Here is a 27,019-nt window from a genome sequence, read left to right on the forward strand (position 1 = left end):
ACAGCAATTATCTTCAGTCCCCTGTCCCCTAGCTGCTGACTGCGTCCCTCTCCCTGGCAATTGTCTGTGCCTGGATCAAACTGTTCACAATGTTGGTCTCATCTCTGACCCCGAGACGAGCTTTGAATCAGATATCTGTGCCACAACTAAGACTGCCTATTTCTAACTCTGCAACACCACCCTACTCCAACCCTGCCGCAGCTCATAAATTCTCATCCATGCATTTGTTACCTCCAGACATATCTGACTTATGCAGGCTTCCACGCCCTACCCTCCATAAACTTGAGGTGACCCAAAACTCTGTTGTGTGGGCCTTAATTGACACCAAGTTCCATTCATCATAACTTCTGCCCTGCCTGATCTACGCTGGCTCCCAGTTAAGCAAAGCGTTTAATTCTTGCAGTTTAAAAATGGGGAAAGTGAAAAGTCTGAAGGTGGATACATCACCTGGACCGGATGGACTACACCCCAGGGTTCTAAAAGAGATAGCTGAGGAGATTGTGGAGGCATTGGTGGTGATCTTTCAGGAATCACTGGAGGCAGGGAGGGTCCAAGAGGACTGGAAAGTGGCTAATATAACACCCCTGTTTAAGAAGGGACGGAGGCAGAAGATAGGAAATTATAGGCCGGTTAACCTGACTTCGGTCACTGGTAAGATTTTAGAGTCCATTATTAAAGATGTAATCGTGGATTACTTGGAAGTGCATGTTACAATAGGACTGAGTCAGCACGGCTTCATCAAGGGGATGTCATGTCTGACAAATCTGTTAGAGTTCTTTGAGGAAGTAACAAGGAAGTTAGACAAAGATGAACCAGTGGACGTGATTTATTTAGATTTACAGAAGGCCTTTGACAAGGTGCCGCACAGTAGACTGTTAAATAAGTTAAGAGCTCATGGTGTTATGTGATTAATCAGCCGGTGATTAGTGGTGTGCCTCGGTGCTGGGACCACAACTTTTCACAATATACATTAATGATCTGGAAGAAGGAACTGAAGGCACTGTTGCTAATCTTGCAGATGGTACAAAGATCTGTAGAGGGGCAGGTAGTATTGAGGAAGCAGGCGGGCTGCAGAAGTCTTGGACAGGCTAGGAGAGTGGGCAAAGAAGTGGCAGATGGAATACAATGTGGAGAAGTCTGAGGTTATGTACTTTGGAAGGAGAAATGGAAGAACAGACTATTTTCTAAATGGCGAAATGCTTAGGAAATCAGAAGCGCAAAGGGACTTGGGAGTCCTTGCTCATGATTCTCTTAAGGATAATGTGCAGGTTCAGTCGGTAGTTAGGAAGGCAAATGCAATGTTAGCATTTACGTTGAGAGGGCTAGAATACAACACCAGGGATGTACTTCTGAGGCTACATAAGGCTCTGGTGAGACCCCATTTGAGTATTGTGAGCAGTTTTTGGTTCCGTATCCAAGGAAGGATGTGCTGGCCTTGGAAAGGGTCCAGAGGAGGTTCACAAGAAAAATCCTGGGAATTAAGAGCTTGTCCTATGAGGAACGGTTGAGGACTCTGGGTCTGTACTCATTGGAGTTCAGAAAGATATGGAGGGATCTTATTGAAACTTACAGGATACTGCAAGGCCTAGATAGAGTGGATGTGAAAAGGATGTTTCTACGTACAGGAAAGACTAGAAGCAGAGGACACAATCTCAGACTAAAGGGACGACCCTTTAAAACTGAGATGAGGAGGAATTTCTTCAGCCAGTGGGTGGTGAATTGGGGCCACAGAAGGCTGCGGAGGTCAAATCGCTGAGTGTCTTTAAGATAGAGATAGATAGGTTCTTGATCGATAAGGGGATCAGGAGTTATGGGGAGAAGGCAGGAGAATGGGGATGAGAAAATTATCAGACATGAATGAATGGCGGAGACTCGATGAGCCAAGTGGCCTAATTCTGCTCCTATGTCATACGGTTTTGTGGTCTAAAACTCCATTTGCCAAATTTTGGCCCACTCACCTACCCTATCAATATCCATTTGTAAATTTCTTATTTCCTCATTGCAACTTACTTTCCCACCTATGGCTTACATAGCCAAACAGATTGTGTATTAACCTGAGAATCCTTCCAATACATTCCAGTAGCAGTTGTAGGAGTGGGGGAGATTCCTAGTCAGCGATGAGATGAAAATAATTTTGTCGCGTCTACCATCACTATCTATAGCTCCAGACCACAGCATCATGTAATTGGTGCATTTGTCACAGCAACTCAGATTCCCTGAGTAAACTGTGACCTATCTAACCTAACACAGGAAAAATAAATCATGTGTAACAATTACAAGGTCTCCTGCTGTCTAATCTAGTGATCTTTTTTAAGTGATATCCTATTAGAGAAGGGAATGAGATGGCTGACAGCTGAGGAATCCTTGAGGAATTTCTGGAATGAGGTTGGGCTCATTCACACTTTCAGTTGGGCCATTGGCAATGTGAGCCCCATGAAATTATGTCACCACCTTCCGACTTGGGCTAGAATCTTCAGTTTTAGTTATTCCCTGTAGGAGACCCCCTAAGATAGTAATGAGGGTGGAATTCCCCCATGATCCCATCGGCGGATTCTATAGCAGGCAGAAGAATTTGGCAGAAGTCCAGAAATGGTTTACACGGGCATGAGTTTACCGCGGGATCTGCCGCCGGTACCCGGCATGGTGGATCAGAAAACCACCAGCTGGAGGCCAATGTGAAACAGATTTGCATCCCGCTAATGGGCAGCAGATGAAGGCCTGACCGGAATGTTCCACCCATGCCCAATTCTCCACAGCTGGAAAGCGCGCCGGTTCAGACATGTCTGGAACAGCTTGGTGTGCAGGAGGCAGGACACATCTGAACAATGCCTGGACATGCCTCCGGAGTTTGGGAGGGTGGCCACCAGTGGCCCTGGAACACCATAGCAGTGGGTGAGGGAAGCATCTGCAGGTAGATCTTCCCGGTTCAGTATCTTTGAGGAGGTACATCTTCCAGCCTCAGAGTATTCCCAGAGATCCATCTTCTTTTTCGGGATGTCCATCTTTTATCTTCAACAAAGTGGGTCAGTGACATTGGCGATCTCTTCAATATGGCACTCAGATATGCACCATGATTCCCCCCCCATCGCGGAATATGGCACTAAACCCCTGGCTGCATAATTCATTAGGTCTGGGCCGGAAGAAATGATATGATTTCCTGTTGGCCTCCACAGCAGGAAACAGTCTCCATTGCTGCACCCCCCGCATCCCCCTCCCCTTTGGAATTTACATCCAGATTGGAGCGTTCTGCCTAGGGAGACCGTCTCTATCAGAAATAGGCAGCTGCCGCGCTATGCTCAACATGAATCTCTGAACAAACAGCACGTAGAATTGCGAGTGAGTCTTTATCAGCTTTCTCAGTCATCAATGAAAGGCTACAGGCGAGGCCTCGTGAAGTTAGCAGGTGATGGAGGTGAAAGTGTGTGTGTTATTAAACATATCACTACAAACAGGTGAGTTGTGAGGGTTCACGCACTGGCAAACATCTTGTGGGTTTATAGAGCCCCAGGAAGAGGCCATTCTGCCCATCAAGTGCACTGACCCTCCAAAAGAGCACTCGACCCAGAACCCCAACCCCTCCAACCCAGCCTATCCCTGTAACCTAACCAACGCATCCCTGGGAAAAACTTTTCTTCCTCACCTGGTAGGATTCCCATTTAGCTTCCCACACTGCATTAAATTTCCCCCGCAGTTTTTGCCTTGCAGCCATCAGCCCATAGAACATAGAACATAGAGCATTACAGCGCAGTACGGGCCCTTCGGCCCTCGATGTTGCGCCGACCTGTGAAACCATCTGAAGCCTATCCGACCTACACTATTCCATTTTCATCCATATGTCTATCCAGTGACCACTTAAATGCACTTAAAGTTGGCGAGTCTACTACTGCAGCAGGCAGGGCGTTCCACACCCCTACTACTCTCTGAGTAAAGAAACTGCCTCTGATATCTGTCCTATATCTACCACCCCTCAATTTAAAGCTATGTCCCCTTGTGTTGGTCATCACCATCCGAGGAAAGAGACTCTCGCTGTCCACCCTATCTAACCCTCTGACTATCTTATAGGTCTCTATTAAGTCACCTCTCAGCCTTCTCCTCTCTAACGAAAACAACCTCAAGTCCCTGAGCCTTTCCTCGTAAGACCTTCCCTCCATACCAGGCAACATCCTAGTAAATCTCCTCTGAACCCTTTCCAAAGCTTCCACGTCCTTCCTATAATGTGGTGACCAGAACTGCACGCAGTACTCCAGGAGCGGCCGCACCAGAGTTATGTACAGCTGCAGCATGACCTTGTGGCTCCGAAACTCAATCCCCCTACTGATAAAGGCTAGCACACCATATGCCATCTTAACAGCCCTATTAACCTGGATGGCAACTTTCAGGGATTTATGTACCTGGATGCCGAGATCTCTCTGTTCATCTACACTACCAAGAATCTTGCCATTAGCCCAGTACTCTGCATTCCTGTTACTCCTTCCAAAGTGAACCACCTCACACTTTTCCGCATTAAACTCCATCTGCCACCTCTCAGCCCAGCTCTGCAGCTTATCTATGTCCCTCTGTATCCTATAACATCCTTCAGCACTATCCATAACTCCACCGACCTTCGTGTCATCTGCAAATTTACTAACCCATCCTTCTGCTGAGGAGGTTGTCACTTGCACCCTGAACCTCCTTTCCTGCACCGTTTCCAACATGGCTTCCAGGACTCTCTCAGCAAAGGGAACAGCCATCCCTGTCAGACTTTGCACTCATCTTTCAACACTGTCAACAAAACTTCCCTCTGAACCACACACAGACAGTGGATGTACAGCTTTAAGCTACCATCCCAGTGTTAGCTGTGGCTCAGATGTAGCCCTCTTGCCTCTGAATCACAAGGTTCTGGGTTCAAATTTCACTCCAGGACCTAAGTACTCCTGTGAGCTACTGAGGGAAGGCTGCACTGTTGGCATGCTGCCTTTTTGAATAAGCATTAAACTGAGGTCACATCTGCCTATTCTGAGGGATGAAAATGATCACCAGTGTCTTGGCCAATACTTATCCCACAATTAGTATCATAAATACTGGTCATTATCACATGGCTTTTTATGGGAGTTTACTGTGTGCAAAGTTGACTGTTGTTCTTCCTGTATTATATCAATAATTACATTTCAATAGTACTTTATTGGCTGTAAACTGCTTCAAGCTGTCCAGTAGTTGTGGTAAGTGTTAAATAGCTGCAGGTGTTTTCTATTCTTTAGGGCCATTGCTCTCCTCTTTGTAAATGATCAGTACTTGGGTATAGGAAGCACAGAGAGGGCCTCGTACTGTGAAGGTAATGCTATAGAAACCTCACATCAAACCCATAGTAGTGGGAGAATGGAGTGTTTTTCTACAGGGAGTGGCTGAGGTACAGATTAGTACATCTTGCATGGAAAAAGTGAATAAATATTTGAATATTTTGATGACTCAGGGTTATGGGGAAAGCTTTTGTTTAGTTGTTGGGATTGCCGAAGAAAATGCCTGGCCAAAAATAATTGGTTAAATGTTCTCACTCCTAGGGTTCTTTGGCTTCAAAGTGCCGTGAGGAGGTAACAAACCTCTAACAGAAATTAGATGGAAGAAAAAAGCTAGCACATAATTAGGAAGGAGCATATAAACAGCAAAAGAATAGTAAAGGGAGGATCTGAGAAGGTGAAATAAAGGATGGCGGGGGAGTTTAATCGGGAGGTGTGTGAAGTGATGCACTTCGGGTGGAGTAAAGCGAAAAGCCAGCGTATTGTTAACAACACCATTTTGAGAAGTGTAAGTGAGCAAAAGGATGTTGGTAAGAACCTTGCCCGTTCTGTGTTTCTTCTTAAATCCCTATCATGCTGGCTGCCTAGAGTCTTCTTGCTAGCTGCTGCAAATTGAGACTTTTGCTTAAGCTACAGACTTTAGGCAAACTGAAACACCCCGGGTCTAGTGAACCAGCCCAGGACTTCCCGTTTACGCTCTGTGGCAGAGTCCGTGATGTCAGCTTGATAGACTTGGCAAGCGGTCAATCAGTGAGTCTGGAATTATGAGACATTACCTGTTCTCGCTTTTGATTGGGGAGCCATTAAGAACATTCCAGAAGAAAGGTGGGCCATGTGAAGAGCTCCATTTTGAGCAATTCTGTGAAAAGGTTCAGACAGGAAGAGGCTTGAAGGCACTCTCTTTACTCTCTCTGCCAGGTGATTGAAGGGGCTCCCAACCAGACCAGTGGAAAGCATTCCTATTTGAAGGACTGCAGGCAGTAGCCACACCTGTGATGAAAACTATTGGTTTGAAAGGCTGCGAGCAGGTTCCCCCACCAGGTCTGTTACAGTTTAATCCTCTGTCTGAATGGCTGCGAAAAGCTTAATCTGAGGACTCTTTTTAAAATACAGGCAGAATCTCTGCACCGAGATCAGACCAGCAGAAAAGTCTGTAAATTCTCAGATATAGAGCTCCAGTAATATCTTGGAGAGATCGAGGCTCCATCTGGTGGTCAAAAGATAGAATAGCATCGAACTGAATCTCTTGTTTAAATCAATTCCCCAGAGGGTCGGATTCGGAGATGACTGGCGCCTATAGAGACCTCAACCTCATTTATCTCAAACCTTTTCCTTCAATTCCCATTATTCTAATCCTTTTCTTACTGCAAATGGTATGTTTGCCGTGTCTGGCTGGGTGGAAGATGGGATGGGGTTTTGGGAATAGTAAGACCAGTAAACCATTGATCCATTATTTCCATATGTTCATCTTTTACTCTTGTTATAAATAAACAGTTTGTTAGTGTTTTACTTAAAAATCCAGTGCTTGTAACTCAATGGAACAGTCAAGGGTTAAAGATCTCAGGAAAATGCACAAATTAATGGTTAATTCTCTTATGTTGGGACTCTGTGGTCTGTGGGGCTGGAACTGCCCGTTCAGTCACCCAGGGTATCTTAACAGTGTTAACACACCCTTTAATGTAACTAGGAAAGTTGAAAGGGTGGCATAAAAATGCATCTGGGTTATTTGAGTTTATACGTAGAAGAATAGGTTAGCAAATCAAGAAATTCCTACATACATCACTGGTTAGGCCTTAACTGGAATATTATGGATTATTCTTGGCATCAGACCTCAGGAAAGATGTGCATTGTAGTGCTGGGTATGATTTCATTTAATTACTTCATGGGATGTAAGCATCACTGGCAAAGTCAGCATTTGTTGCCCATTTCTAATGGCTCCTAAAAGTAATTACGGTCCATATTGCTATGGGTCTGGAGTCACATGAAGACCAGATTTCCTTCCCTGAGGCACATGGTCACTGATGGAACCATCAATTCACGAGACACGTGCTTTAAGATATGAACAGTGGTTTTAATCTACTTACTACAGAGCCAGCCTGTTACCCGTTGAACTCTCGATGAACTGCAGGCTGGCTCTGGACACGGTTATTTATACAGCAGTCTAGGGGGAGGAGTCATGGGCGGAGCCAAGGGTGGAGCCCTGTACAAACTCCTGAGTATTCCCAGAGCTACTCCCCCTAGTGGTCAGATAACGCTACTGCGCTTACAACGGTATTGGTAAATACAGTGTGAATTACTAAGTTACATTCACCACAGTCACCAATCCTGAGAGTAGCTTTCAATTCAAGATTTTTTTTCCTAAATTAATTGATTTTTAAATTCCATGAGCTGCTATAATGGAATTGAATCAAAGAACCCAGAGCATTAGGCTGGGTCACTGGATGACAGGTTAAGCAACATTACCACAACACAATTGTTTCCCCATAAAGATGGCTGTGTAAATTATGGATGTGGTGATTATGGATCATAGATGTCATGGGTATATATTTATTTTCCCAATTGTAGACTTTGTGACCAATTGAATCTGAAACTGAAAATGAATCTCAAACTTCCAAAAATGAATTGGAGTCATGTCAGATGAGAAAATTCAAAATATCTGACAAGGAACCCAATCTGCCTCAAGCCTAGTCTCTTCCAATGTTCGTAGGGCTGGGATGAGGGCTAAGGCTCTCAGGCAGTTTCTTGGTCATTTAAATAATATAATATATATAATATAATGATTGCACAGTGTTCAGTGCCATTCATGACTCTTCATGTATTGAAGCATTCTGTACACACAAACAACAAGACCTGACCAACATTCAGACTGATGCTGATAAGTGGAAAGTGATATTTGTGCTACACAACTGTCAGGCAATGATCATCTTGACATTCAGTGGCATTACCCTTACTGAATACCGAATCATCAATATCCTGGTGGTTACCATTGACCAGAAATAATTGGACCAGCCATTTAAATGCAGTGGCTATAAGGGAATGGTTGGCGAGTTTCCTGGCTCCCCAAAGCTTGTCCATGAAATAAGTCACAAGTCAGGTGTATGGTGAAATACTCACCATTTTCCTGGATGATTGTGGCTCCAACGAGACTTGAGAAGCTCAACACCATGCAGAACAAAGCACCTGCTTGATAGGCAACCCATCTACCAGGGTATGTTCTCACTACCTCCATTACTGATGCACAGTAGCAGCAGTGTGTACCATTTACAAGATGGGCTGCAGCAACTCACCCAGCCTCCTTCAACAGCATCTTCCAAACCCATGCTTCCCATCACCTAGAAGAGCGAGGGCTCTTCATCTCTAGAGTGGATTTACCTCCTACTTCATGTGACTTCTTAAATCACCATGTGGGCAGTACAGAATTCATTCTCGTTTAACCCTTTAGGTACCAGATCCTTCGAGAACAAACACCACCTTCTCAAGGGCTATTGAGAATGAGCAGCAAACACTGTCCTTGACAGCAGAGCTTACATCCCATGAAAGATTGTACATATTGTGAGTCTGCATCAACCCTCTGAAAGAAACCGGAGCATCTGGAGGAAATCCACGCAGACACAGGGAGTAAGTGCAAGCTTTACACCGTGGCCCAAGACTGGAATTGAACCTAGGTCCCTGGGGCTGTGAGGCAGCAGTGCTAACCATTGTGCCACAAAGCCTCCCCTTAGAGGGTTAGAGTATGTTTGATTGCTGAAGTCATGTTTTGAAAGAATCTTGGAAGACAACAAAGATTTTTGGAGCCAGAGGTGCAATTGACCATTGTGAAAAACTTGAGCTAATGCAAATTTGTTTTGATTAAGGAGATTTCCTGGGAAATTAATTAGTTTTCAGCTTGGTGATTATGTCATTGCTGGAGGAGCTAAAAAATCAGGTTTTTTGAGAAAGCATTTTCAGTTCAGTTCTAAGTTGAATGAAGCTGTGTCCAGAAGTGAGGCAGTTCTTCTCTCACTGCAGGTTAGTTAAAAGAGAGTAACACTAGAGGACCTCCGATGGCGGCCATTGAGTGAGTGATTGCACATTTGGTGGCTCCCGCTCGAGGTGGATTTTTTCATCCTTCCCCACCTGAATTGTGTGGTGTTGGATGTCAGAAGGTGCATGAGCACTGAGGGAATGTAAAACTCCACTGGTGGGACTGGTTTATGGCTCATCGGGCAAGAGTTACAATGAGAAAGAGACAGCAGCTTCAGCTGCTGGAGGCAAAGATGCGGATGGTGGTGGGCAGCCAGAAAAGACTGAGGGAGAAGATGAAGGGTCTCGAGATTCACTCCAGGAGGAAAAACCTTCAGATCATGGGGATGCCTGAGGGCATTCAGGGTGTGGAGGCCGCCAAGTATTTGGTGAGCATGCTGGAGAAGCTGATGGGGGAGGGGATTTTTGACCATCTTCACAACGTGGATCAAACGCACAGGGTGCTGAGGAGGATGCCGTAGGTGGGGGAGCGGCTGTGGGCGATGGTGGTGAGGCTGCATCGTTTCCTTGACAAGTAGAAGATCATGAGGTGGGCGAGGCAGACCAAGAAATGTACTTGGGAGGAGAGTGAGCTGCGGATATACCAGGACCTGGGAGTAGAGTTGGCCAAGCGGAGGGCCGGGTGCAACCAGATTAAGGCTGCCCTTCACAAGAAGGGGGTGAAGTTTGGGTTTCTGTACCCACTCGCTTGTGGATTATGCACCAGAAGCAAGAGTTTTATTTTGACTCTCCAGAGGAGGCAAAGGACTTTGAGTGACTATGGACTGGAGGAGTGTGAGGACATTGAACTTTTGAGTTGCGTTTTGTGTAAAATGTGGACATGCAGAGTGGGTGGATTGGCGAGGGTCACAACGAGGGAGTGGAGAGGGTCAGTGTGCCTTTTGTTTCTCCTTGTATGTTTGTGGTTTGAAGGGATGGGGTGAGGGGTGGATTGGGGGGGCGGGATGAGAGGTAGTCGGGGTGGGGGCCACCATGCTAGCTGGCTCGGCAAGTTAATGGGGAGGGAGAGTGGGACGTGCTTGGCTTGTTATTTTGTTTGGTTATGGGGAAGGGGAGTGAAGGGGGGGAAGGAATGCTGATATATATGTGGTTGGTGTTGTGTAGTTGGGTAAGCAGAGTTGGCGGCAGACATCCTGTGGCAGGCCTGGACAGGTGCGAGAGGCAGACTGGGGGTTCAGGCTAAAGAAGGGGTATGATTGATTGGCAGAGGAAAGGAGCGGGTGACCCCGACCAGGTTGGTTACTTAGAACGTGCGGGGGCTGAATGGGCCGGTTAAACGGCCACATGTTTTCACACACTTGAGGAATTTGAAGGACGGACGTTGTGTTCATTCAGGAGACACACCTTAACCTGAGAGATCAGACGAGGCTGAGGAAGGGGTGGGTGGGGCAGATATTCCACTTGGGGTTGGACATGAAGACAAGCTTGGGGTGGCGATGCTTGTCAACAAGAAAGTGGCCTTTGAGGTGGGCAGTAATGGACCCCGGGAGCAGTTATATGATGGTTAGTGGAAAGTTGGAGGGGACGCCTGTGGTCCTGATGAACCTTATGCCCCAAATCGGGATGACATGGACTTTGAGGCAGGTGTCAGGGAAGATCCCGGATCTGAACATGAACTGGCTGAAAATGGGGGGCATTTTAACATGGTTTGGGTTCCGAGGATAGACCGATTGTGTCCTAGGCCATTGAAGGTATCGGCGGTGGCGAGGGTGCTGAGGGGGTTCACGGACTGTATGAGGTGCAGTCCAGTGGAGATTTGGGAGGCCAATGGCTAAGGGGTTCTCGTGCTTCTCGCATGTGCACCGGGTGTACTCCCAGGTTGATTTTTTTAGTGATGGACAAGGTGTAGTTGGCGGGTGTAGCCGATTCGGAGTATTCGGCGATCATGGTCTCTGCCACACGCCGCATTGGGTGGACATGCGGGTGGTTCAGGGGGACTCCCAACAGCCGCAGTAAAGGCTGAATGTGGGATTGTTGGCGGATGAGGGGGTGGCACTTAAGGCGGGCGTCATGGTCTAATTTATCTCGATTCGGGTGCATAGTGAGAGGGTGGAACGAGAGGAAGAGAGCGAGACTGGTGGATGAAATTCTGAGGGTGGATCAGAGGTATTCGTTGCGCCAGAGGAGGGGCTACTAAAGGAGAGGCAGAGGCTCCAGATGGAGTTTGGGTTGGTGTCCATGGGGAAAGCAATTGGGCAATTGTGGAGGGCCAGAGGGGCAGTGTACGAGTGTGGGGGAAAAGCGGGTAGGATGTTGCTGCACCAACTAATAAAGTAGGCAGCAATGAGGGAGATTGGTAGGGTGAAGGATGAGAGAGGCAAGTTGGTGATGGACCCAGAGGGGGTGTTTGAGGCCTTCTACAGAAGGTTGTATGAGTCAGAGCCCCGGTCTGGCAAGGAAGGCATTAGGTTTTTTTCTGGACGGAATTATAGAATTTACAGTGCAGAAGGAGGCCATTCAGCCCATCGAGTCTGCACCGGCTCTTGGAAAGAGCACCCTACCCAACGTCAACAACTCCACCCTATCCCCATAACGCAGTAACCCCACCCAACACTGAGGGCAATTTTGGACACTAAGGGCAATTTATCATGGCCAATCCACCTAACCTGCACACCTTTGGACTGTGGGAGGAAACCGGAGCACCCGGAGGAAACCCACCTACACACGGGGAGGATGTGCAGACTCCACACAGACAGTGACCCAAGCCGGAATTGAACCTGGGACCCTGGAGCTATGAAGCGATTGTGCTATCCACAATGCTACCGTGCTGCCCAAGGGTGGAGGAGAAGGTGCAGGGGGTGGGGGCCCTGATTGGGCTGAGGGATGTGGTGGATGGCATAGGCTCGATGCAGGCAGGGAAGGCTCTGAGGCCAGATGGGTTTCCAGCCAGATTTTACAAGAAGTTTGGTGAGGAGCTGGGGTCACTGCTAGTGGGGATGTATAATGAGTCAAGGGGGAGGGGGAGCTTCCCCCCACATTGTTTCCGGTATCCATTTCACCGATCATAGAATCTTTAGAATCACTACAATGCAGAAGGAAGCCATTCGGCCCATCAAGTCTCCACCTACCCTCTGAAAGTACTCCAGCGAAGCTCATTCCTCGCGTATCCAATAATCCCTTAACCTAACCTACAAATCTGTTTGGACATTGAAGAGCAACTTATCATGGCCAATTCACCTAACCTGTACATCTTTGGACTGTGGCAGGAAAGTCGGGTTTGTGAAGGGGCAGCAGCTGTCAGCAAATGTGCACAGGTTGCTCAATGTTATTATGATGCCTTCGGAGGGGCAGGAGGTAGAAATAGTGGTGGCAATGGATGCGGAGAAGGCGTTGGAGGTGCTGGGTTGGGTCGGGTTGGGTTAGGCCAGGGTTTTGTGGCTTGGGTTCAGCTGCTGTATAGGGCATTGATGGCTAGTCTTCAGACGAATAGAGTGGGTTTGGGGTACCTCAGGCTGCAATGGGGGGGGGGAGGGCAAGGCAGGGCGCCCGCGCTCTCCCTTGCTTTTTACTCTCAAAATAGAGCCGTTGGCAATGGCACTTAGGGCGTCGAGGAGTTGGAGACGGGTCGCGCGGGGTGTGATCGAGCACCGATTCTCGTTGTATGCGGATGATCTTCTGTTATACATTTCGGACCCAGAGGGCTGCTTTGATAGGATCATGGAGATCCTGAGGGAACTTGGCCATTTTTCAGGGTATAAGTTAAACATGGGAAAAGGGAGATGTTCCCGATTAATGCCGATTAACCCATATTACCACAGCAGACGATACATAAAAACCAACATAACAGGGCACTCCTGTCAAAGTCAAGGATGAGCCGGCTGTTTGAGGGGGTGGAGGATATTTGCAAGCGGTGTGGGAATCATGTGCATATATTCTGGTCCTGCCAGAAGCTGGAGAGGTTTTGGAGGGAAGTTTGTTTTCAGCACCATTCCAGGCGGTTTGCGCATAGATGTGGAGCCCGGTCCCCTGGAAGCCATATTCGGACTGGCTGGAGTTACAGATGGGTGCGGGGGCAGATGTCCTAGCCTTCGCCTTGCTGATTGCTCGCAGGTGGGTTTTGTTGGGCTTCTTGTTGGGCTTCTCCACCCTGTGCCTCCGCATGGCGGCAGAATCTGTTGGAGTACTTCACCCTGGAGAAGGTGAAATTTGCTCTAAGGGGAGCGACTGATGGGTTCCACAAAAGCTGGGATTTATTCATTCTGCATTTTGGAGAGTTCATCACCATTGACTGCTGAGGGGGAAGGGGGGGAAGAAGGGGAGATTCGGATGGGTGGAAGGTTTAATGTGTTGGGTGGGTTTATTGTTGCAAAATGTAAAAGGTTGAAAGATTGGAATAAAAATACTTTTTTGAAAAAAGATCTTATGGCATAATTTGCAGAGAAGCAGGAATTTTGCCCTGTGGTGACTCACAAGGAAGAGAAACCATTTAGTGCAGGATACCTCCCTGAAGAGGCAGACTGAAACCCAAGTGTCTCACAAAAGGGCGAGGGACTGAGAGACACTGGGCAGGATTCTCCGCTGGCGGTATTTTCTGTTTTGCCGGTGCCAGGGGCTTCCTGACTGTGTGGGGCTTCCCCACAATGGGAAACCCTTCAACCTCCGTCGTTCCTGTGAGAACAAACTGAATTGATCCAACATCTCCTCATAGCTATGTCCTCCATACCAGGCATCACCCTGGTAAACCTCTTCAGTACCCTCTCCAAAGCCTCCACATCCTTCTGGTAGTGTGGCGACCAGAATTGAACATTATACTCAAAGTGTGGCCTAACTAAGGTTCCATACAGCTGCAGCATTTCTTGCCAATTTTTATACTCAGTGCCCCTGCCAATGAAGACAAGCATGCCGTATTCCTTCTTGACTACCCCCTCCACCTGTGGGCCTGTACACTCAGATCCCTCTTCCTGTCAATACTCTTAAGGGTTCTGCCACTTACTGTATATTTCTCACCTGTTTTAGACCTTCCAAAATGCATTACCTCACATTTGTCCAGATTAAACTCCATCTGCCACCTCTCCGCCCAAGGTCGGGATTCTTTGGCCGCGTCCGCCTGGCGACCAGAGAATCCCGCTCAAGGTCAATGGTGAAGAGAATACATAGAGACATTGCAGTAATCGATGTACCGATATATCCCTGAACAGAATACATAGTGAAACTGCAGTAATCAGTATCCCAATATATCCCTGAAGAGAATACAGAGAATAACTGCAGTAATCAGTATCCCAATATATCCCTGAAGAGAATACAGAGAGTAACTGCAGTAATCTGTATACCAATATATCCCTGAAGAGAATACAGAGAGTAACTGCAGTAATCTGTATCCCAATATATCCCTGAAGAGAATACAGAGAGTAACTGCAGTAATCAGTATCCCAATATATCCCTGAAGAGAATACAGAGAGTGACTGCAGTATTCTGTATACCAATATATCCCTGAAGAGAATACAGAGAGTAACTGCAGTAATCAGTATCCCAATATATCTCTGAAGACAATACAGAGAATAACTGCAGTAATCTGTATACCAATATATCCCTGAGGGAGCGACAGAGAGAAACTGCAGTAATCAGCATTCCAAGTTATTTCTGAAGAGGGTACAGAGAGAAACTGCAGGATTCAATATACCAAGGACTTCCAGTAGGGACATGTAGGAGGAGTTTGCATGTTGGATAGCTACCACTAGAGCCTTGGGTTTTTGGTCCTTTCCACTCGTTTCTAAGGGGAAAAATCTTCAGAGTATTTGTCCCAGGTGGGACTTGGTTCAAAAAGAATGTCCAAGAAGCCACCGACGGAATATTGAGAAGAATCCAAACACCAGTCCGCCAGCAGGATCAAGCATAGCGAGAGGTGCGTTGGCAGCTAAGTTGGCAGAGGCAAGCTCGGCGAGTGGGGTCACATTTATAACGGTAGAGACACTGGCAGAGGTGATGGCGGCAGAATTTGAACAACAGTTCGAGAGGCATGCAAGAGATATTGCTGGAATTGCTTAAGCAGTCGGTACTGCTGGCCACGATCAGGGAGTCACTTGTAAGAACATTGGAGGTGGTGCAGGATCTGGGTAAGGTGTTAAAAGTGGTGGAGCAGGCACTGTCAATGCACAGTGACCAGCTGGCCTCATTGGAAGCTGAACTGGCCAAGGTGGAAGACAGAAATAAGGGCCTGAGAGCCAAGGTGGAGAATAGATTGCAACGGCAGAACTTTGAGGATCATGGGGCTGCCCGAGGAGGTGGTGAGCCCAAGGCCGACAGAGCAATTGTGTTGATTTTGAGGAAAGTGATGGGGGAGGGGAGGATGTACCCCCCCTGTGGAGTTGGATAAGGCCCACCAGTCGCTTTGCAAAAACAGCGGGCGAATGAGCCACTGGGGATGGCGATAGTCTGCTTCCATAGGCACCAACCGAAGGAAAAACGCTGAGGTGGGCCAAGCAGACATGAGAGGTGACATGGGATTCATATTTACCATCATCTTACGGTGGACCTGGTGAAGAGGCGGGCGGCCTTTAACAGGGCAATGGTGTCATGGAATAAGAGTGGAGTACGCTTTGGACTGGTCTACCCGGTGAAATTGTGGGTTATGCACAACTTGAGAGACATTTCTTTGAGATGGCAGAAAAGGCTGAGGTGTTTGTAAAGGACTGGGACTGGATTGAGTATAGTGGGAGAGAGACTTTGTTGCTATTGGGGTGTTGGGGTTAGTTGGGGACAAATGTTGTGATATAGTTGTATTTTCCTGTTTTTTTCTTAGTTTAGGTGTTTTGATGCCCTTAATTTGTATATGGGTACTTGGTGGAAATGGAAGTGTGGTCTTGATCAATAAAATAATTTTGGTTCCAGATGGAGAAGGTGGTGGCAGACTGGGGCGGGGGAGGAAGTATGTCATGGTTAAGGGGGTGTTGGAGGGTAAATAGCTGGTTTTGGCTAGCATTTACGCCACAAGCTGGGATGATGTAGATTTTATGAAGAGGATGGTGAAATCCTGAGTGTGGACATGCATCAGTTCCTGGAGTGGGACCTGAATACAGTCTTGAAGCCGAAAGTGTTCCAAGTCGCTGACTCCTATAGGCGGGGTGAGGGGGGAGGGGCAAGAGTATTGGCAGCATCTATGAAAGAGTTGGGGGAGCGGATTCATGTGATTTTTGCACCCGGGGGTAGGGGAAGGGAGTTCTCCTGCACAAGGTCTACTCTTGGATCGTTTTTTTAATAATGGGGAGGTCATTAATGCCGGGGGTGAGGAAACCGTAGTATTCCACGATTGTGATTTCCGATCATGCTTCGCACCTGGTGGACGTGCTTCTGGAGAGGTGGCCGGCATGGAGTTTGGATGTGGGGCTGGTAATGGATCTGGGTTTTGTGTAAAGGTGGCCTAGATGGTGGATGGCGGGAGCACGGTAGCACAATGGTTAACACTATGGCTTCACAGTCCCTGGATCCCAGGTTCGATTCCTGGCTTGGGTTACTGTCTGTGCGGAGTCTGCACGTTTTCCCCATGTCTGCCTGGGTTTCCTCCAGGTCCTCCGGTTTCCTCCCACAAGACCCAAAAGACATACTGTTAGGTGTTTGGACTCTGAATTCTCCCTCTGTGTACCCGAACAGGTGACTGATGTGTTAGGCAGGTTGGTTCGACGTTGACTGCAACTGGATGCAAGGAAGCTAGAAACAAACGTCTAACACCGGAGATGATCCAACACTGTTTTATTTAACTATGAACTGCTTTACATGTTCATCTGTGGGTTGACACTCTACTAATCCTACTGACAACCTCTTACTGGCTCGACCAGTCCTACGAGCAACCACATGGCAATAATGTCCACTGACTTGTGCACTCAGACTGTCTCAGTGTCTGGGTCCCGAAAAGAGCTGGAGTCTTAATGCCCTGTGGGCTTTATAGTGGTGGTGTCTTGTCTGGTGATTGGTTGTTCTGTGTAGTGTGTTCATTAGTCATCCTGTGTGTCAATCACTGCCTGTCTGCATCTCATTATATACATGAGTGGATATTTTGACGGCATTATAATATCACCATCGGGGCATAATATCGGGGCTATCACCAGTTTGATTTGGTGATAAAGCGGTGTGGCAGTTGAGACAGGTGAAGGGGCGGTTATGGGTACACGGAGAATGTCAGCCATCTGCTGGTGTACCAGTTGAGGTGGCAGTTAGCTTCACAGGAGATTAACCAGGTCCGGGGGGGAAGGAGTGGGGGGGAGGCTGGAGTCGGCGCCAGAGAAGGTGAACAGTGTGTTTGAAGCGGTTTATAAGAAGCTGTACAGTTCGGAGTCGCAGGAGGATGATTTTCGTGGAGATTTTGGAGGGGTTGGAGTGTCCCAGGCTGGAGGAGGAAGATTGAGAAGAGTTGAAGGAGCTGCTGAGAGTGGAGGAAGTTAGGAAGGCGATAGGTATGCAGTTGGGGAAGGCACCGGAATGGGTTTTCGGTGAAAATTTATAAAAGGTTTGCAGAGACATCGGTACCGTTCTTGGTGGAGATGTTTGAAGAGTCGATGGCCCAGGCATTGCTCCCAGAGATGGAGAGTCAGGTGTCCATTTCACTTTTGTTGAAAAAGGATAAGGACCCGGTGGAGTGTGGGTCATACCGGCCAATCTCATTGTTAAATGTGGATGCAAAGATTGTGGCGAAGGTGCTGGGCTTGTATTGGAGGGATGCCTCCCATAGGTGATTGGGGAGGATCAAATGGGTTTTGTGAAGTGTAGGTGATTGTCTTCCATTGTGCGAAGCCTACTGAATGTGATCCTCTCTCAGACAGAGTGGGGGGACAAGATTTAATCCTGGCGTTAGATGCTGAGAAGGCTTTTGACAGGGTAGAGTGGGGGTAAAAGGAAATTACTACGGATGCTGGAATCTGAAACGAAAGGGAAAATGCTGGAAAATCTCAGCAGGTCTGGCAGCATCTGTAGGGAGAGAAAAGAGTTAACGTTTCGAGTCCGATGACTCTGTCAAAGCTAACAGACAGAAATAATGGAAAATATTTATACTGTGGAGTGAGAATGATAGATGTGTCAGAGCCACAGAAACCCAGGGAAACGGGTTGCTAATAGCCACAGAAACCACGGGGAAAGAGTGCTATTGGCAGCCCCCAGAGAGAACAAAAGGTGTGAGAGGCCAAACAGCAGAGAAACTAACATCAGAGGGTAAACTGTGACAGATGTAGATGTGGGGGAAGGGGAAGGAGGAAGCAAAAGGGAGAAGGGGCAAGGAAAGGTGGATAAGATGGGGGGTTTAATATATATTAAGAAAGAATATTAAGATGTGGTGTATATGGATTTCAGTAAAGCGTTTGATAAGGTTCCCCACGGTCGGCTATTGCAGAAAATACGGAGGCTGGGGATTGAGGGTGATTTAGAGATGTGGATCAGAAATTGGCTAGTTGAAAGAAGACAGAGAGTGGTAGTTGATGAGAAATGTTCAGAATGGAGTTCAGTTACGAGTGGCGTACTACAAGGATCTGTTCTGGGGCCGTTGCTGTTTGTCATTTTTATAAATGACCTAGAGGAGGGCGCAGAAGGATGGGTGAGTAAATTTGCAGACGACACTAAAGTCGGTGGAGTTGTAGACAGTGCGGAAGGATGTTGCAGGTTACAGAGGGACATAGATAAGCTGCAGAGCTGGGCTGAGAGGTGGCAAATGGAGTTTAATGTGGAGAAGTGTGAGGTGATTCACTTTGGAAAGAATAACAGGAATGCGGAATATTTGGCTAATGGTAAAATTCTTGGTAGTGTGGATGAGCAGAGGGATCTCGGTGTCCATGTACATAGATCCCTGAAAGTTGCCACCCAGGTTGATAGGGTTGTGAAGAAGGCCTATGGTGTGTTGGCCTTTATTGGTAGAGGGATTGAGTTCCGGAGCCATGAGGTCATGTTGCAGTTGTACAAAACTCTAGTACGGCCGCATTTGGAGTATTGCGTACAGTTCTGGTCGCCTCATTATAGGAAGGACGTGGAAGCTTTGGAACGGGTGCAGAGGAGATTTACCAGGATGTTGCCTGGTATGGAGGGAAAATCTTATGAGGAAAGGCTGATGGACTTGAGGTTGTTTTCGTTAGAGAGAAGAAGGTTAAGAGGTGACTTAATAGAGGCATACAAAATGATCAGAGGGTTAGATAGGGTGGACAGCGAGAGCCTTCACCCGTGGATGGAGGTGGCTAGCACGAGGGGACATAGCCTTAAATTGAGGATAATAGATATAGGACAGAGGTCAGAGGTGGGTTTTTTACGCAAAGAGTGGTGAGGCCGTGGAATGCCCTACCTGCAACAGTAGTGAACTCGCCAACATTGAGGGCATTTAAAAATTTATTGGATAAGCATATGGATGATAAGGGCATAGTGTAGGTTAGATGGCCTTTAGATTTTTTCCATGTCGGTGCAACATCGAGGGCCGAAGGGCCTGTACTGCGCTGTATCGTTCTATGTTCTATGTTCTCTGTAAAGAAATGGTAAAAGACAGTTAAAATGAAATGGTATGAAAAACTAATGGGTTGAGTGGGGGTACTTGTTTGCGATGTTGGAGCAGTTCAGGATCGGGCCTTAGTTTTTGTCATGGATCAAACTGTTGTACAAGGAACCAAGGGCCAATGTTCTGATGAATAGTGTTAGTTTGGGTTATTTTCGATTGCATAGGGGATCGAGGCAAGGGTGGCCTATGTTCCCCTTCCTATTCACGCTGGGATTGAGTCATTGGCCATCCCTTTGAGAGTTTGGCTAAGTGGAGACGGTTAATGAGCAGGGGAGGAGCATAGGGTGTCGCTATATGCCAATTTTCTTTTGTTGTACATTATGGAACTGGTTCCCGCAATGTGGGACATAACGGGGCTGTTAAGGCGGTTTGGGGCTCTCTCCTGGTACAAATTGAATTTGGAAAAAAGTAAATGTTTTCCGGTCACTCCTCCGGGAAAGGGGGTTAACTTTAGGGGTACTGCCACTTCATTTGACAAGCTCTCGTTTTGGATAGTTAGGAGTGCAGGTGGCTCGGGATTGGGCGTGACTCCGGAAGTTAAATTTTACAAGTTTAGCGAGTAGGGTTGAGACGGATTTACAGAGATGGGACAGTCCCCCTCTGTCTCTTTCTGACCGAGTGCAACCGGTAAAGATGAATATCTTACCACAGTTTTTGTTTTTATTCCAGTACCTGCTGTTTTTTTACCAAAGGCTATTTTGTGGGGGTAGATGTTTTATATGGGCGAGGATTTGGAAAAGGGTCTTACAGAGAAACTGGCAGTCTGTGGGTCTGGCACTGCCAAACCTGATGTACTACTGTATTACTGGGCGGTGAATGTGGAATAGGTATTGGGCTGGTGTGGGGATCAGCAAGAGATCTGGGTCAGGATGGAGGCTAGCTAGTATAAGGGGTCACGCCTGCAAGGCATTGTGATGGCTCCGTGCCATTTTCTGCAGGAATGTTTTCAGGGAATCCAGTAGTGGTGGCCACATCAAAAATATGGAGGTAATTATAGCGGGGAGGGTCGAAGATGACTCTGATTAGGGACAATCACATTGAACTGGCTAGATTGGACGCCAGGTTTAAGGTTTGGAGGAGAATGGGGGCGGCAGTAATGGGGAATTTATTCCTGGAGGGGCGATCCACGATTCTGCAGGAGTTAGCCGAGAAGTATTGGTTCGCGCAGTTGGAGGCCTTCAGAGACTTGCAGGTTCGTAATTTTCCCGCCATCATCGTTGGTGGAGAGGTGCTGTCGTTGGAGGGGGTGGAAGAGGGGAGTACTTCTGGAATTTATGGGAAGATTCTGGTGGAGGACACAGCATACTGGGGAGGATTAAGGCCAAGTGAGGGGAAGAACTGGGGGAAGTGGAGAGGGGGTGTGGTGTGAAGCCCTGCGGAGGGTAAATGACGCCTTGTGTGCGAGCCTTGGACTCGTACAACTGAATTGGGTACATCGGGCACATTTAACAAGGGCTAGGATGAGTCAAGTGTTTGAGGGGATAGAAGATAGGTGCGAGTTGTGTGTGGGGGGAGGGTGAGGGGGGGCAGCAAATCACATTCATATGTTTTGGGCATGTCTTAAGTTGGTGAACTTCTGGGGTTCATTCTTCGGCACTATGTCAGCGATCTTACAATTGGAATTAGAGCCTGGCACCCCAGAGGCCATTTTCGGGGTGTCAGAACGGCCGGAGCTGCAGACGGGATCGAAGGCAGATGTCTTAGCTTTCGTCTCATTGATTGCTTGCAGGGGGGTTCTGTTGGAGTGAGGTCAGCTTCTCCACCCAGTGCCTCAGCGTGGCTTGGGGGGAGGGGGGGTCTACTGGAGTTTTTGTATCTTGAGAAAATTAAATATATCTTGAGGGGTTCGATGGGGGGGGGGGGTGCAGTTTTACATAAGATGGCAGTCATTTATCATGTATTCCAAGGAACTGGTCACCGTCAAAAGTTGGGGGGGGGGGGGGGTGGGATGGGGGTTGTTTGTTTTTGTGTTTTGGGGTTGTTCATTTGTTTCTGTATATTCAAAAATGTTCACGAAAATATTTTTTTAAAAAGGAATCAGTATACCAATGTATCCCTGAGGGAGGGACAAAGTGAAACTGCACTAATCAGTATACTAATATATCGCTGAGGGAGGGACAGAGAAACTGCAGTAATCAATATACCAATACCTCACTGAAGGAGTTACAGCGAGCTTACATGCAGAACCTCCTGCTGATTTTACACTGGATGGAGTTTCTGATATTTCCATTAGTTGGTACGGCAGGACTCAATGCGAGAATGCCTCACTTGTGGATCGGAGCCTTCCATATATCAGATGTTGCACAAACTGAATTAAATTTAATGCTGAGCAAATTTTAGAGATTAAGTCATGTAAAATGTTAAATTTAAATTCAGAAAGTAAAGCACTTTCTGTTTGATTGGTGTAAAACTTTATTTTCGCGGGCTGTGTGCCGGTCTGAGGCCTGGAGGTTGGCATTGTTCCTCATGATGACACTTGACGTCTGCCTGCTCTTCCGTTTCTGACGGCAGTTAGGGACCATCTCCAAATTCCATAATGAAGCGTAGAAGAGTCTGATGGAAATTTTATGGTTTCTATGCAAGTTGCGTTGCACTGATACATGTGAACACTATCGGAGTCAGAGTCTGAAAGCGGTTTGTTCCCGTTGTCAGTGTTAAGTACTTCCAAGCGAGACAAAGCTTTGCCATATCCTACCAAACACTCCCCTAACATGATGTGGAGATGCCGGCGTTGGACTGGGGTGAGCACAGTAAGAAGTCTTACAACACCAGGTTAAAGCCCAACAGGAATCAGTTGGAAACAAACCTGTTGGACTTTAAACTGGTGTTGTAAGACTTCTCACTGTACTCCCCTAACAGTCTCAGGTGCGGTTTGATTTAGAGCAAATCAGTCCCTTAAAACACTCCCAGGTAAGGTACAGCACAGTACAGCACAGATTAGATACACTATAAAAGTCCTGCACGACAAACACTCACAGGTCAGGTACATCATGGGTATTTAAAAGCATTAATGTAAACATTTCTAACTTGATGTCAGAATTTAAAAAAATTATTTTAAAAAAGTTTAAAAGTTTAAATGAAATTTTGAATGAGCGAATTTAATAAGAAAATTGCAGGCCACAGTACACTGTCCCTCAAACACTCCCAATCTGGATACAGTATGGGTTAGGTACAGAGTAAAGCACGTTCCACACTGTCCGATCAAACATTCCCAATTTGGGTAGTGTGGGTTAGGTACAGAGTAAAAGCACGTTCCACACCGTCTGATCAAACATTCCCAATCTGGGTACAGAGTAAAGCTCCCTCTGCAGTCAAACATTCTCATAGTAAGTAATGTGTGTGTTAAATACAAAGTGAAGCACCCTCTACACTACTTATCAAACATTCTCAGACTTAGTACACTGTGAGTTAAATATAAAGTGAAACTCCCTTCTACACTCCCCCATCAAACATTACCTGACTGGGAATTGTGTGGGTTAAATGCAAAGTAAAATTCCATTCTCAGACTTGGTACACTGTGGGTTAATTACAAATTGAAGCTCCCTTCTTATTAAATTCGCACATTCAAAATTTCATTTAAACTGTTTTTTACTTTTTAAAAATATTTTTTTTAAATTCTGACATCAAGTTAGAAATGTTTCCATTAATGCTTTTAAATACACATGATGTACCTGACCTGCGAGTGTTTGTCGTGCAGGACTTTTATTGTGTATCTAATCTGTCCCATCAAACATTCCCAGAGTGGGTTAAAGGAGTGAAGTTCCCTCACTGGCCCATCAAATACTCTCAGTACACTGCAGTTAGGCAATGATTAACAAGAGTTCACAGTAAAAAGATGGGCGGGGAAGGCGGGCTAAATTGTCCTTTCTTTCAAGGAAAGTAAATAAAGGAACGGTTTCTCTACGTTTGTGCCTCTGAAAGAAAGGTAGGAACTTTGCACATGCTCCCTATAAGGCAGCAAAATGATTTCCTGTTTAAATGATTAAACGATTCCACACCCGGAAACCGAAACTGTGTTTGAAATATTTAAGTAGTTTGAATTCACGCTGCAAGGCCCAGTACAGCTGTCACCACCAAGACCACCACCAATACACAAGGTAGGTTTTAGTTTCTGTGTCAGTTCCAGTTTGAAGAGCTGAATGGGTTCCATTTTACAGCTTTATTCACACTGCAGTCTAATACTAAGTCGTGCTGGGCCATATAAGTAGTGATCGGTGACTAGATTAGTGAATCAATGTTACAATGTTAAGGTTACTTTTAAGAGTACTGTGTGATGTTTTATAGGTGCTGCTTATCAGGGGTAAGAGACAGCAGTCAGAGGATAATTCCAGGGAGGATAAAAATGGACTAGATTGGTTATTGGCTCAGGAAGAACAAGAACATAGAACATTACAGCGCAGTACAGGCCCTTCGGCCCGCGATGTTGCGCCGACCTGTGAAACCCCTCTAAAGTCCATCTACACTATTCCCTTATCATCCATATGCCTATCCAATGACCATTTGAATGTGTTTAGTGTTGGCGAGTCCACTACTGTTGCAGGCAGGGCATTCCATTCCCTTACTACTCTCTGGGTAAAGAACCTACCTCTGACATCTGTCCTATATCTATCTCCCCTCAATTTAAAGCTATGCCCCCTTGTGCTGGACATACAGTGCAGAAGGAGGATATTCGGCCCATCGAGTCTGCACCGACCCACTTAAGACCTCACTTCCACCCTATCCCCGTAACCCAATAACCCCTCCTAACCTTTTTAGTCACTAAGGGCAATTTAGCGTGTCTAATCCACCTAACCTGTACGTCATTGGACTGTGGGAGGAAACCGGAGCACCCGGAGGAAACCCACGCAGACATGGAGAGAACGTGCAGACTCCGCACAGACAATGACCCAGAGGGGAATCAAACTTGGGACCTGGGCGCTGTGGAGCCACAGTGCTATCCACTTATGCTACCGTGCTGCCTTCTCCTCATCATTAGCATCCTTCCATCTACAAATGGGATAAACATGGCAGTAAATCCTTCCGGGACAGATTAGCGCTCTGGTTTCCTCCAACAGTTCAAAAAATGAGTGCGTTTGGTGGCTTGGCTATGCTAAATTGCCCCTTAATGTCCAGGGACGTGCAGGTTAGGTTATGGGATTACGGGGATAGGGCACTCTTAAATGTGCTCATTCAAAGGGTCAGTGTGGACTCTATAGGCCAAATGGCCTCCTTCTGCACTGTAGCGTTTCTATGATTCTAGAATATGGTCACTTTTACTTTGGCTGAAGAGACCAATCCATCAGATGTTGATTCTACCACAAGTGCCTTCGCTGAGAATGTGCAACCAAGGCCACGCATAGCCCTGTTTTCTGCACTGAGGAGCTTGGCTCGCCGGAACCCCTTAGTGTAGCTAGACATCAGGATTCCATTACTAAATGACATCCCGATTTCCCCCAAAGTGACCCCTGATCCCCTCAAAACCCCAGTGCACTATGGGAGGGTCTCTACCCCCCCCCCCCCCCCCCCTTCCACACCCCTAGCTCCCAACACCCACACACACCCCAACACCTGTGCTGGGGACCCTCGGCCTGATCACCACCGTGCAAAAAATACCAGCTTGGCATCTTGGCAGTGCCAATCTGGCACCCTGGTAGTGCCACCTGGGCATCTTGGAAGTTCCAGACTGGCACCCAGGTGGCATCGTTAGGGTGCCAGGCTGGCACTGCCAGGATGTCCAGGTGGCCTTGGCAATGCCAAGGTACCACCCTGCCCAGAGGGCATGCATCTGGGGGCCTTGATCTGGGAGACCCCCATGCGTGCCGTTCCGCCTGGTCCCGGTTTGTGGAGACCGATACTGAATGGCACTTACCCGAGTTCGCCAAGGCTAAGGGGATGGATCTCAACGCCTTGGGTACCTCAGGAAACTACACTTAAAGTGAGACTCGCCTTAATATGCAAATTTGCCAAAAAGTGATCCCACCCACAATATGCGGGATTTACGGTTGGATCCCAGGAGTGGGATCCCCAGCTTCTACGGCCACACTGCACCACAGCGCGCTGCTTTTTGGGCGCAGCGTGGTCGTTCAATCGTGCCCTCAATCAGACATGCATGTGACGAAGGAATATCCGTGGGTATGGGTGACTTTAATCTGCTTACAAATTGGGTGAGTCAAATTATCACAGTACAATAACAAAGCAATTTCTGGAGTGTATATGGGATGGTTTTCTAGACCAATACGTTGAGGAACCAACAAGGGAATAGGCCATCTTCGTCTAGGTATTGTGTAATTAGAAAGGATTAGTTGTCAATCCAGTTATGAGAGAACCCTTGCGGATGAGTGACCACAATATAGAACATAGAACATAGAAAAATACAGCACAGAACAGGCCCTTTGGCCCACGATGTTGTGCCGAACTTTTGTCCAAGATTAAGAACAAATTAATCTACACCCCATTATTCTACCGTAATCCATGTACCTATCCAATAGCCGCTTGAAGGTCCCTAATGTTTCCGACTCAACTATTTCCACAGGCAGTGCATTCCATGCCCCCACTACTCTCTGGGTAAAGAACCTACCTCTGACATCCCCCCTATATCTTCTACCAGCCACCTTAAATTTATGTCCCCTTTTAATAGTTTGTTTCACCCGGGGAAAAAGTCTCTGACTGTCTACTCTATCGATTCCCCCGATCACCTTATAAACCTCTATCAAGTCGTGCCTCATCCTTCTCCGTTCTACTGAGAAAAGGCAGAGCACCCTCAACCTTTCCTCATGAGACCTACTCTCCATTCCAGGCAACATCCTGGTAAATCTCCTTTGCACCTTTTCCAAAGCTTCCACATCCTTCCTAAAATGAGGTGACCAGAACTGCACACAGTACTCCAAATGTGGCCTTACCAAGGTTTTATACAGCTGCATCATCACCTCACGGCTCTTAAATTCAATCCCTCTGCTAATGAACACTAGCACACCATAGGCCTTCTTCACAGCTCTATCCACTTGAGTGACAACTTTCAAAGATCTATGAACATATACCCCAAGATCTCTCCGCTCCTCCACATTGCCAAGAACCCTACCGTTAACCCTGTATTCCGCATTCATATTTGTTCTTCCAAAATGGACAACCTCACACTTTTCAGCGTTAAACTCCATCTGCCACTTCTCAGCCCAGCTCTGCATCCTATCTATGTCTCTTTGCAGCCGACAACAGCCATCCTCACTATCCACAACTCCACCAATCTTCTTTTCGTCTGCAAATTTACTGACCCACCCTTCAAATCCCT

At 47.0% G+C, this 27,019-nt stretch overlaps 1 protein-coding gene across 1 annotated transcript in view; it reads left to right on the top strand.

The window, feature by feature from the left end:
* The first annotated feature begins 23,693 nt into the window (after nucleotides 1–23,693).
* Nucleotides 23,694–27,019, top strand: part of LOC119975613 (nuclear body protein SP140-like protein) — a 38,013-nt gene continuing 34,687 nt past the window's right edge. The window contains exon 1 of the mRNA XM_038815403.1: nucleotides 23,694–23,852. Within this exon, the coding sequence (XP_038671331.1) occupies nucleotides 23,734–23,852 (119 nt within the window). The 5' untranslated portion in view covers nucleotides 23,694–23,733. The remainder of the gene's footprint in view (nucleotides 23,853–27,019) is intronic.

This window comes from Scyliorhinus canicula, chromosome 13 (assembly GCF_902713615.1).
Source record: "Scyliorhinus canicula chromosome 13, sScyCan1.1, whole genome shotgun sequence".
NCBI classification, from domain to species: Eukaryota; Metazoa; Chordata; class Chondrichthyes; order Carcharhiniformes; family Scyliorhinidae; genus Scyliorhinus; species Scyliorhinus canicula.